Source organism: Miniopterus natalensis, chromosome 1 (genome assembly GCF_054644295.1).
Source record: "Miniopterus natalensis isolate mMinNat1 chromosome 1, mMinNat1.hap1, whole genome shotgun sequence".
NCBI classification, from domain to species: Eukaryota; Metazoa; Chordata; class Mammalia; order Chiroptera; family Miniopteridae; genus Miniopterus; species Miniopterus natalensis.
In genome coordinates, this window is record NC_142081.1 from 140,093,149 (window position 1) to 140,105,706 (window position 12,558).

A 12,558-nucleotide genomic window follows, 5' to 3' on the forward strand; every position below is an offset into this window, starting at 1 on the left:
AATTCCCTAATCTGGTGAAGCAAATAAACATGCAAGTCCAGGAAGTGCAGAGTCCCAAACAAGATGAACCCAAAGATGCCCACATAAAGATACAGCATAATTAAAATGCCAAAGGTTAAAGAGAAAGATAGAATCTTAAAAGCAATATGAGAAAAGCAGCTAGCAACCTATACGGTAGCTTGCATATGATTGTCAGCTGATTTCTCAACAGAAACATTTAAGACCAGAAAAGATTGGCACAAAATACACAAAGTAATGAAAAGCAAAGACCTACCTCAAAGATTATCCTACCCAGCAAAGCTATTATCTGGAATTGGACAGATAAAGAGCTTCCCAGACAAGAAAAATGCAAGAGGAATTTATCATCACCAAACCCAGTATCACATGAAATGTTAAAGGGTTTTCTTGAAGAAGAAGGAGGAGGGGGAGGGGAGGAAGATGAAAAGATAAAAATATGAATAATAAAATGGCAATAAATACATAGCTATCAACCATTACTTTCAATGCAAAAGGATTAAATGCTCCAATGAAAAAAACATATGGTGGCTGAATGGAAAACAAAACAAGATCTGACATAGGCTGTCTATAAGAAACTCACTTCAGATCAAAAGACACACACAGACTAAAAGTAAAAAGATGGAAAATATATTTCATGTAAATGGAAACAAACAAAGCTGAGAGAGTGATACTTATACCAGACAAAATAGACTTTAAAACAAACACCATAGAAGAGAGGAAAAGGACCCAGCAATATCCACTCTTGGGTATTTATCCTAAGAAACAAAACTCTAAATCAAAAAGATATATACATCTGTTATGTTCATTGCATCATAATTTATAATAGCCAAGACATGGAAGCGACTTAAGTGTTTATCAAAAGATGAATGGAGCTTGGCCAGTGTGGCTTGGTTGGTTAATCATTGACCATGCAACAGGAGGTCACTGGTTCAATTCTGGGTCAGGTCACATGCCCAGGTCTCCGGTTGGGTCCCCAGTAGGGGGCGTGCAGGCGGCAGCCAACCTATGTTTCTCTCTCATTGATGATTCTATCTCTTCCTCTCCCTTCCTCTCTCTGAAATCAATAAAAAAATACTTAAAAGATGAATGGATAAAGGAGAAGTGGTGTGTATATACAATGGAATATTACTCAACCATAAAAAAGAATGAAATCTTGTCACTCAACAACATGGATGGACCTAGAACGTATTTTGCTAAGTGTAATAAGTCAGACACAAAAAAACCAATTCCATATAATTTCATTTATATGTGGAATCTTAAAAACAAAATAGGCCCTGGCTGGGCAGCTCAGTTGATTAGAGTGTCATTCAGAAACATCCAGTTCTAGGATTTGATCTCCATTCAGGGCGCATACAAGAACCAACCAATGAATGACTAAATAAGTGGAACAATAAATTGATTTCTCTCCCTGTCTCTCTCTCTCTCTCCCTCACTCTCTTTCTAAAATCAATCAATCAATCAATCAATCAATCAATCAATCAATCAATATATAATTAAAAATTTAAAAAACAAAATAAACAAACAAGCAGAGCAGAACATTCATTGATTCAGAGAACATTTTTACAGTTGCCAGATGGGGCAGGGGTTGACAGGATCGGCGAAAAAGATAAAAGGATTAAGAAGTACAACTTGGTTACAGAATAGTCTTGGAGATTAAAAGTACAGCATAAGGAATATAGACAATAATATTGTAAGAACTATGTACGGTGTCAGAAGAGTAATAGATTTATTGGGGTGATCACTTTGTAAGTTAGATAAATGTCTAATCACTGGATTGTACATCTAAAACTAATAAAATATTGTTATATCAACTTTAATTGAAAAATGAAAAATTATTTTAAAAAACTACTAAGGTTAGAAAAAGGGGAAACTATGGTGGCTAAAGAAGCATGGATGACCTGGGAGTCAAGTAACCCTTGGTAAAACTCTGACTTCACCACTTACAAACAGTGTGACCACTGGGCAAGTGCATATACCTCTCTTAACCTTAGTTTAATCATCTGTCAGTATATGACAATAACTTTTCTGCAAAGTTGTTTAGAGAATGAAATGACGTAATGCACTATATGCCAACTATAGATGCTCATCTTTTTCATCAATGAACCCCTCAGACAAGTAAACTAATTTTATCACCTTGCTCCATGCAGTAGGACATGTTTAATCCCTATGTCTAAAATACCTTCTGTCCCCCCACCCCCAATCCAAATTGGATTTCAAGTGGGATCCAAGATGATGGTACACTTGCCTCCTCCCAGACAAAACTGAAATTATAACTAAAATATAGAACAATCAACCTGAATAACCAACTGAAGACTAGCTGAACAGAAGTCTTATAACCAAGAATTTACAGAAGAAGCCACATTGAGACTAGTAGAAAGGGTAAAGATGTGAGAAGGGCTGGACCTACTCCCATGGAAGGCAGCTGAGATTCCACAGAGATATGTTTCAGCTACAAAGGTTCCCCCTGAGAAGTGTAGGGTCTCAACCCCAAGCTGGGCTGGTAAACATACAATACATACATGTATTTTAGAATTGTACAGTTGAAACCTATATAATTTTATTACCCAATGTCACCCCAATAAGTTCAATAAAAAAAAATTGGATTCGAAGATTCAGATTTCATGTCTCTTTTTTTGACATTTTGGTGTACAATTGAGCTCTTTGTCATCACAATTCTTATATTGCTTTGTGTTTCCAATATAATAATTACCACTAATATGTGGTGACTGTTGTGATGAGCTGATCAATTCCCCTCAGGAATAAAAGACTTATTGTCCCAGCTTCTGGGAATGCCACCAACAGACAGGTTGTCTTTAGCAATTGTCTCAGGTATGAGCATCTCTCAAGTCATGCCCCCTTCCTAAGGTGACCCCATCAATAACTTGAAATATAAAGGCCCAGGTCCTTCGTACCACTGGGGGACAACTCTAAAGGATCATCTCATCTTCAGAACTCACACTGCAACCTTTCCCTTTGCCCCCCAATCATATGCCCTTCCTTTCTCTTCACCAGTGGTAGTCACAAGGACATTTCTTAATAAACTTCCTGCAACCTCATCTCCATCTCATAATCTGCAGCCCAAGAACTCAACTATAGCCATACCTCAGGCACCTATACCATTGCTAAAATCATTGGTTCACTGCCTCTCTCATTCAATAAGCTGGGTTTGCTTCTCATTTATTTTTGTGTACTCAAGATCTAGTCAATACCTGGCACATATGGACACCCAGCAAATGCTTGTTAAATAAATTCATTACAACTGAGATTTCATGTTGTTCAGCCAAGAAATTAGATTTTCTTGTTTAATTAAATTTATTTATTTATATTCTTCTCTCTCTCTTTACAGAAAAAGAATTTCGAGAAGTTAACCCAAGAGTTGATTATAATTAAGTAGTGGGGAAATGAGAAGGACAGAAAGGTAAAGGCAAATATGCCAATCATTAGAGGTCAATATAGTTGTAATTAGTCATTGAATATTTTTTCGTCATTGAGTAAGTAGTTATTGACCTGAGCACCTACCATAAACCAACCATTGCTTAAATGCTAAAATGAGTCTCTATCCTCAAGGAGAATTACATTCAAATACACAAGAGAGGCAAAAATAGAATAAAGTAGCACAATTTCAGAGAGCAATAGGTGGGATGAAGGTCCTTGAAGGAGATCAGAGCATAACATGCTACTTTGGCACATTGACTATTTTGAGTCGAAGGTGACTGAGAAACTGCAGATTCAGGAAGGGCTATCTGCCTTCCCTCTTTCTACCTAAAAACAAGGTAAATATTACCTATGAGAGAGATGCCATCCCTGTGTCAGAGGGGAACACTCTTACTACCAGCGATGGGGAGCTGACGTCAAGATGAGTCTGTACAAGCAAACCTCACTAAGATAGCCCTTATATTCCATGAGTTTCCCCATATATTTCCTATTCACTTTCCCACAATTTAATGCCCCTAGGCCTAGACCTTTGTGTTGTGACATCACAATTTACCACTTAGTCTGTTTTAAAATGGTATAAAAGCCCCTGGGTCTAATTGTTTCTTTAGGATTTTCCCTTCTTTCTATCAAGTCCATCATGTCATGTAAAAATACTAACATCAAATAAAATGTATATGCTTTTTTCCATGTCAGTTCAACTCACAGGTCCCAGCCACAGAACCTTAGAGCCTAAAGGGAAAGTTTTTCCTCCCCTATGCCCCTGTAGGTAGGACAGTCAGGGAAGGAGGAGTCGCCAAGAAGGTGAGTGACGGGAATCTCAAAGATGAGAATCTACACTCACTGAGATTTGGGGGGAAGAAATATTAAGGCAGGGGAAACAGCAACTATAAAGATTGGGCATTCGGTACAAATCTTGCCTCTAAAGGACAAGCAGCTAAATACAATAGATTGCTTGTTTTTATCTGGAAGGGGGGCATGTTCTCATTCTTAAGAGAAACCAGTTTTTCCTTGAATAAAACTGGATGGTGCAATGTTTTCAACTACTTCCCAACAAAGACAGAAGCAGAAATCTGTGACAGCTTTTGGTAGTGACACTGGAGACCTAACATTAAGACTCATTTGAGAAAGAGGATTTCTGTGAGGGCTGCAATGGCTCAGTGTCCTTATAGCAGTAGCTGGATGACATGACCTTTAAGTTTCCTTCTTTAAGTAAGAGGTGATGTCAGACAGTCAAGATTACATTCTCCATCAAGGGCCTCAGTGCAGGTGTCCTAGAGTATTCATTTATTCTGCCATTCATTAATCAAGAAAGAAATTGTTCAAAACAACCTGGGACAAAGGCTTTTAATCATAACACTCTATTTTCCTGCTGCATTTAAGACTCACAATTTAGGCTGACTTCATTGAATTCTATTGAAATATCCCCTGCTCAGATAAAGAGCTGCTTGCTTCCAGCATATGCTGTAGTTCCATTCTTTTCACTTGCAAATGCATGCACCACCACCACCACCACTGCTATAGAATGAGGATTTCAGGTTTTTGGATGTATATTAAGTTTTTTAGAGGTGCAAATAAATAAAAGACAACAGGCATAACATTAAAGAAATAGTATCAATGGTATCAAGATATTCAAACAAAGTGGCAAATGGAAATCATTAAGCCACTGCTATAGGAGCAGGTTTGCTTAACCTAACTTTGTAATTTTGTTTTGTGACAATTAAACAAACAAAGCAATTGGTAAATAGCAACACTGTCAGGGAAATGTCACAACCATTCAAAAAAAATGTGTATTCCAAAGTGAAAAATTAGGTAGGTCAAGCTGTATCATAATAGTAATGTCATCATATAATGAAACTTGCTGCAACCATCACATTGCTTTGAATTCTTACTACTTATAAACCATGCAGATTAAACATGTTTTGGGGTATTCATTTTGTTTTCCTCTGATATTCCCAGGCATGTAATATTAAACATTAATACACATGTGTACCTTTTTTCCAGTCAATCTGCCTGTTGTCAATTTATTTCATAGACTCAGCTAGCAAACCTAGGAGGGTACAAGGAAAGTATTTTCTCCCCTACACACCTATTTTTTCAACTATAAAACCAGAATTGACAAGGTGTTGGGATTAAATAGCAATGTGTCAAAGCCCCAGGGCCAGCATAATACTTAGCAGGTGACAATCACTCTGTCCCTTCCCTTCCCTTCCCTTCCCTTCCCTTCCCTTCCCTTCCCTTCCCTTCCCTTCCCTTCCCTTCCCTTCCCTTCCCTTCCCTTCCCTTCCCTTCCCTTCCCTTCCCTTCCCTTCCCTCCCCTCCCCTCCCCTCCCCTCCCCTCCCCTCCCCTCCCCTCCCCTCCCCTCCCCTCCCCTCCCCTCCCCTCCCCTCCCCTCTTCCCCTTACTTTCCATAACCTGGTGTAAAAGGGCAATATCCTGAACACAGGTTACAGCCAAAACTATTCATATGCAGCCTTCCTTGAGCATACAAATGGAGGCCAAAATACCATGTCCACATATTGGAAAGTAGTAAGTGAAGCTGGCAAAGTATCAAATAAAATTTTATTCCCTTCTATCTTTATAACAACCCGGAAAGCCAGGTTCAAATTGAGATTTCTCAGTCCCTCAGAGTTCCATGCCAAAATCTGGCTGGAGACCCTGGGGCACACACCCCTGCCCAGTCCTGAGGCCTGTATTCTGAGTCTTTCCTCCATCAGTGCTCTCCCACCCACAGGATCTGGCAGGTAGGTGTGGACACCCAGCAAGATCAAGGTCCAGTAACACCTTCATAAGCACCTGCTGTCTGCCTGGAAAGAATGGGATTGGGAAGAGGTCTTGAAGGCCGTGGAGCCAGTATTGGGGCCTATTGGACAGAAAATTCTATTGTCCCAGATATCCTGAACTCAGTCTAGAAATGAGGGTAGGGGTCCCAGGTTGTCAGTAACCTTGGTGCAAAGGAATCCCCACCTCCTTGGTGGAGAGGGGGCTGCAGATAGATGCTCCAAAGCATAACATGGAGCCAAATTTTGCCTGATTGTAACGGTGGTATTGCTTAAAAGTTTAGCAATTCTTGCAATAATTCCACCTTCACCAGGAAATCAATGCCCGCAAACATTCTGAAGTGAATATGATTATGGCATCAAGAAAAAGTAATTCTGCTCTAGCCGGTTTGGCTCAGTGGTTAGAGTGTCGGCCCACAGACTGAAGGGTCCCAGTTTGATTCCGACCAAGGGCACGTAGCTCCATTGCAGGCTCGGTCCCCAGCCCTGATTGGGGCTCATGCGGGAGGCAACCAATCGATGTGTCTCTCTCACGTCGATGTTTCTCTCTCTCTCTCTCCCTTCCACTCTCTCTGAAAGCAATGGAAAAATATATCCTCAGGTGAGGATTAAAAAAAATAAAAAAACAGAAAGAAAAGAAAAAGTAATTCTGTAAAATTTTTTTTTCTTTTTTGTCTCAACAGAAACAAAGATGAATGTACCCTGAGTGCTTTTGTGTCACCCATCCTTTCCCAACTAAGTCACTATTTTAAGGTACATTTCTAATTATGCTTATAGGAGGAGAAAAATTCCCTGTCACAATGTGGTCCTAGTGAAATAGCTCCAACTTAATTTCTGGGACCCACACTTTATTTGATTCATGTGGCTCTTTTAAAAACTGAAAAATACATTTTCAGAAAAAGAAGGAAAGTAAAATATCATGCTTTTTTTTTTGGTTTCTATGCATGCGACAAGACAGACATGCTTTTTTTTTTTTAACTTGCCTTGCTGTTTAGAAAGATTTGCCCTTCAAACTATGAAAACACCTCATCTGTATTGGTGTCACATTACTGACCCAAGCCTTTCTCATTTCACGAAGAGGGGAAGGAGCGACAATGCTGAAAGAGCAGACAGGGACAAAGAGGGCTTGTAGCACTGGGATAGCAACATGCACAGACAGCTGGGCAACTGGTTTTATTCCACCCTTCATTGGGCTTTGAACAAAATACGCCAAATCATCCAGTGTTAACAACTCCTCCTGCTCACTTACTGATTGGTCTGTTTTCTTAAAAATCATTACAAATTAAGTGCCCCCATAATCTTACAACTCTAACTTTTTATTTGAGCCATTTAATCTCATGCTCCAAAGTATGTTACTCTGTATAAAGTTCATGTGGTCAGGTGGTTCCTTATGATCATCATAGTGAGGAAACTTCAGGTTTTCATAAAACAGCCTATCTATCACTTCTTAATGAGAATTATATGATAGCCTTTGCAAAAAAACAACAATACCATAGACCTCGTGTGAATTGGGGACGTGATTTTTCACTTGACTTATCAGCAGTGATAATGACATTTTACCCACTCACTCTCACTTTTTCACCTGATACTTAATAAACAAAAATATGCATTGGCCAAAAATTACCCAGAGGCTTAAAGTGGCCCCTGGAGGTTGAGAAGTCCAAGATCAAGGTGCCAGCAGATCCAGTGTCTGGTAAGGGCCTTTCACATGGCAGAGGGAGAGGGAGCAAGCTCTCTCATGCCTCTTCTTATAAGGGCACTAGTGCCATTCACGAGGGCTCTAACCTCATTACCTAATTATTTCCCAAAGACCCACCTCCTAAAACCATCACACTCAGGATTAGGTTTCAGCATATGAATTGGGTGGGGGAAGGCATAAGCATTCATCCCATAGCATCTATACTGTCAATAACATCAATTATATAGGGTTTTCAGAAAAGACTGCTGAATGTTAGTCAATATACTTTTTATAAAAACTTTTAATTATTACAGACATATGTCTGAAGCACACACACAACTATATCTACATCTACATATAATTGACTAGATAATCTGTATACACACACACTTGTGCATGACTGCTTAGATCAGGCAAATTTCAAGAGTAGAACTCACACATATAATCATATACAAATCATTTCTCAAAAAAATGTTTAACAACCCAGCCATTAAATTCCCCCTCTTTGATCACTTTCTGTGGCTCCCATTCAAACAGCAATTAGGAGTTGAGCTAGCTTGGCAGCTAAGAGGAAGGGCTCACATTCTGAATGCAAGAGGAGGAATGGACTGAGGTATGGGCTGGTATGCTCTACAAGGTAGAGTTCAGGGATGACATAGGCTTCTACTAAGAATTATTTGTTACATAGTCAATTCTGTACATTTTAAACCCTGACATGTTTATTTCTTTTTCTTGAAGGATCATCTTTATTAATGGAGACCTCTGTTCTCACATATGAAGACACAAGTGTTCTTAATTCAGGGCTTGATGCCTTTCCTCCCACTTATTTCCTGTCTGAACCAGATCATTCCAATCATTCATTCTGCTTGAAAGCTCCTGAGTGCTCGCTGTGTGCTGGGGATGAGTCTAAGTGCAGAGGTGGGACAGTTACCAAGACAGGTAGGGTCTCTTTTATGGAGTGGTGGTGGGTGACAGATGGGAGAAGAAATGAAAGTCAATAAGGCAATAAACAAGGAAACAAGCAACGTAATTTCAGGCGAATATACGTACTAAGAAGAGGTTAAACATGCTTCTCTCCGCATCCTGCCCCTGCTTCCTCAGGCCCGCCTGATCACCCGTCAGGTTTCTTACAACCCCTTCCCTCAATCCTGAAAAAGCCATTTCCTCCTTTTGTGGGCCCACTGATCTCATCTCCAATCCTATCTTGTCACTTTATTACATTTGTTTATGTGTCTTAACTTTCCCCAAAAGACTTTAAGCCCCTGTAGAGTAAAAGTCAGACTTTTTTTCCCCCATAATGATTTTGTAGTTGTAATTCCTGGCACAGATATTGGCTTTGCTTACCGTATAACATTATCAAAAAGGTAACTGAACAAATATGTTGGAGAAATAAAGAAGCCACGAATAGTAGGCTGGCACTGCACAACTTAAGGCTTAGTAGGAATCACTATGCTGATGGGATCACAATTTCCTCTAAAGAGTTTATGATACTCTCATTAAAGCCGTGTTCTATTGCTTAATCTAATAGCTTTCACTCAGTGTACCAATTTTTTTTTAAAGTTGCAATTTAGGATTCATACTACTAAAGTGATGTCTGTCAGAAATGTAATGGAGCTTTTATTATGGTTCTTCTGAACAGGTATATAGTAAGAGTTAAAAGGCAAACCCAGGTTCGCCAGAGAAAATTATCTTCTATTTCCCAGAATCCAGAGAACTTACTTCCAGAGAGAGAGTTAGAGCAGCTAATTGTAATACCCAGATAGCAACACAGTACTGACAAGTAACAAAATAATTTGAGGCTGCCTTCCAGTATCCAAAAACACGCTGCGACCCTCCAATGGCTTTGGGTCATCTCTCTGAAGGCTCTAACCAGCTCAGGTCTTCATTCAGTGCCTCCCAGGGAACTACCAGTTCTAAGGTAGGCAGAGGAAAAACTCTGAAATAGTAAAGAGCTTCTTTATTTTTATTTTATTTAATTTTAATTTTAATTTTATTTTATTGCAATAACAAAGGGCATCTTAGGTGATTAGGACTCATCTGCATGATAATAGATATAGTAGGACCAGACTGCAAACCCACAGAACCGATTGCTTTGAAAGTTAATGAGAAAAATGCCTTTTATTGTTGCCAAAGCGGTCATAGAAGAACCATAATAAAAGCTCTATTACTCATTAGATATCACACTTGGCTTTTATTAAGAGTTACACCTAAAAAATGTTACTTATCAGGAGGCCAGCCTGTCTCTACAGATCTGATGTGCCCTGCACATTCCCTACTGATTTTCCTCCAGCACAGGCAGTTCTAGGAACATGGCTTCACTGCTGAGTCTTTTCTTTCACCTTCAAAGACAGGACCTGACAGAGCCCAGGACAATCACAAATCCAATGGAGTATACAAGAAGCCTAAGGTCTCCTAGAGAGTAACTAACAAACATCTGCTGTATTTCCTGTCCACAAGCTTGTTTTTTTTAGTTAAGCTTAGGAAGGAAATGCAAAAAGTATTTTTCATTTTTTTTTTTGCTAATGAAAACTCTGAACCAAAAAGATGCTGAATTAGTGAATTTCAGACAGAAGAAACATTATTAGGGATATAGCAGTGGGCTTTTCCTGAATTGCTATCTGTGGTCTTCTCATCAAAGGATAGAAAATAGTTGACACAGATTAGAAGAAGAGGAAATTTGGATTAATAGGTGAGTCCTGTTCTATCATTATGGTACTCATTGTTTCTAATATTAAAAATACTGCTAATTGAGGACATGCCATGTGTCAGCCAGTATACTTGGAGTTTCATGTAATTATGTGATTTCATTTTCCCAATAACAGTATGTAGTATCAACATTCCATTTTCACAGATAGGGAAACTGGAGCTCAGAAATCTTGAGTAATTAGTTCAAAGTCTTATAGGTAATAACTTGAAGGGACAGAATTAGAAACCAATGAGTATGACTTTAAAATTTGCCTTCTTCCCAGCGTACCCATTGCATTGACAATAATTAATTTCGAAGATCAAATGACACTCCTTCCACATTTTGAAAAATATTGTTTAAGAATAAGACTTTACTCTGCATTTTGCTCCTGAGCTATCATGCCTTTTTAAAAGCACTAACTCAGGGTAAGAATCTTTAAAGATTTAATTTAAATGCTTTTAACTTAATTAATTTGCATAACCAAGTGCAAGCGTGTTTTTGATGGAAGAGACCAGCGAAGTGCAAGCTTGTCCCATTGGTCATTCTAGCCTCATTACAGTTTTTCAGTCCAGAACGGTGCTGGTGGTGGGATTATGAGAGCTCAAACACACCATGTGGTCAAAGAGGAGAAACAGGTTCTGGGGATCACAAAACAGGTAGGCAGTGGATACTTAAAACGTTTGCGCAATACAGACATCAAAATTAAGATTTCTGGAACAAGTGACCTTCAAGAGAAAGGGAGGGGGAAAAGAAAGGGTAGATGGGGTTGGGGGGATAGGGGAATTCAAGGCCTGAAGCAAAGGACATATTTTAATAACTGTGTCAAATTATCTCATGGCCAGCGAAAAATAAACTGAAGCTATTTCCTCAAAAGTCATTCAATCCAAGCATGCTAAATATCTCTTACCCTGTTTGGATGTTGTTCCATTCATTCTGAAGAAATGAACACCTAGGTGATTTCCAACAAATCCTGTTATACCATCCTGCTGACAACAGTCTTTATTTTTTAAAGACCTGATTGTAGTTTCATGCCCCTGTTTAATCACAGTTCAGTGCAGTTACCTAGAGAGATCTCCTGGTGTGACATCTCACACCTATCTCTTGAGATAAACTCTCTCCTGTAGCTTTCTAAATTATTTGCTTTCTAGTGCTTTCCACTCCTTAAGGTGGGTGAAGGAGGGGGAAGGAAGCAGAAAAAAATATTTCTCTCATCGGGAAAAGAAAAACAGTATTACGAATAATTCAGAAGTGGCTTTTGAACCACTGAAGTACGTCATCACTTGTCCCAATAATTTATGAATTACATTTACTTTCATTTAATTTTTTTTCTTCTTTCCCTCTTAGAGAGGAGGTAATATTCGACTTTCTCTCTGCCTTAAGTGTTTTCTTTGCAAATGGAAGAGTAGGAGAAAAAAAGCTGGGAGGGCAGTAGCCTGGGACAGTTGATTTCTTTTGGTTACCTTGTAGTTTCTGGTTGTACTCGGTCCTGTCGGACTGGCTCCTCCTCAAGGTACCCGAGTGGTCCCCACAAACACTGCTCTCAACCACAGTGTCAGTCTTCCTCCTCTCCAGCATATAGAGCCGGGGCCTCAAGAAGGTCAGGTTCTTTCTCTTGGTGCCCATGTTTTCTTTCCCAGTGACTTCTTCGGGCTCCATCTGAGGCAAAGACAAGCCTTAGAGGCTTGTAGGCAATGGCTGGCTGCTAGAGTGCCTCAGGGCGAGGGTTAAAGACACCAGAGTGACACGTTTAGCTGCCAGCTTCTAAGTAACCCGCTTCACTGCACTCCAGGGTTACCTGGCTGTAACTGCCACCTGTACGGAGTCCCAGAGCCCCACCCCGATGAAGTCATTCTCTTTTAGACCTAGAATCCAACAGGGGAAGTTGCCACCTGTTACCTGAGAGACCTGCAGCACAGAGCTAGGCAAAGCAGGGACTGGGCTGTCACATGCTCCTGAGGCAAAC

General features: G+C 39.6%; 1 protein-coding gene across 1 annotated transcript in view; it reads right to left on the reverse strand.

Moving 5' to 3' along the window:
- Positions 1 to 12,251, reverse strand: part of ARHGEF38 (Rho guanine nucleotide exchange factor 38) — a 121,133-nt gene extending 108,882 nt beyond the window's left edge. Inside the window, exon 1 of the mRNA XM_016223592.2 lies at positions 12,056 to 12,251. Within this exon, the coding sequence (XP_016079078.2) occupies positions 12,056 to 12,251 (196 nt within the window). The remainder of the gene's footprint in view (positions 1 to 12,055) is intronic.
- Positions 12,252 to 12,558: the final 307 nt, after the last annotated feature.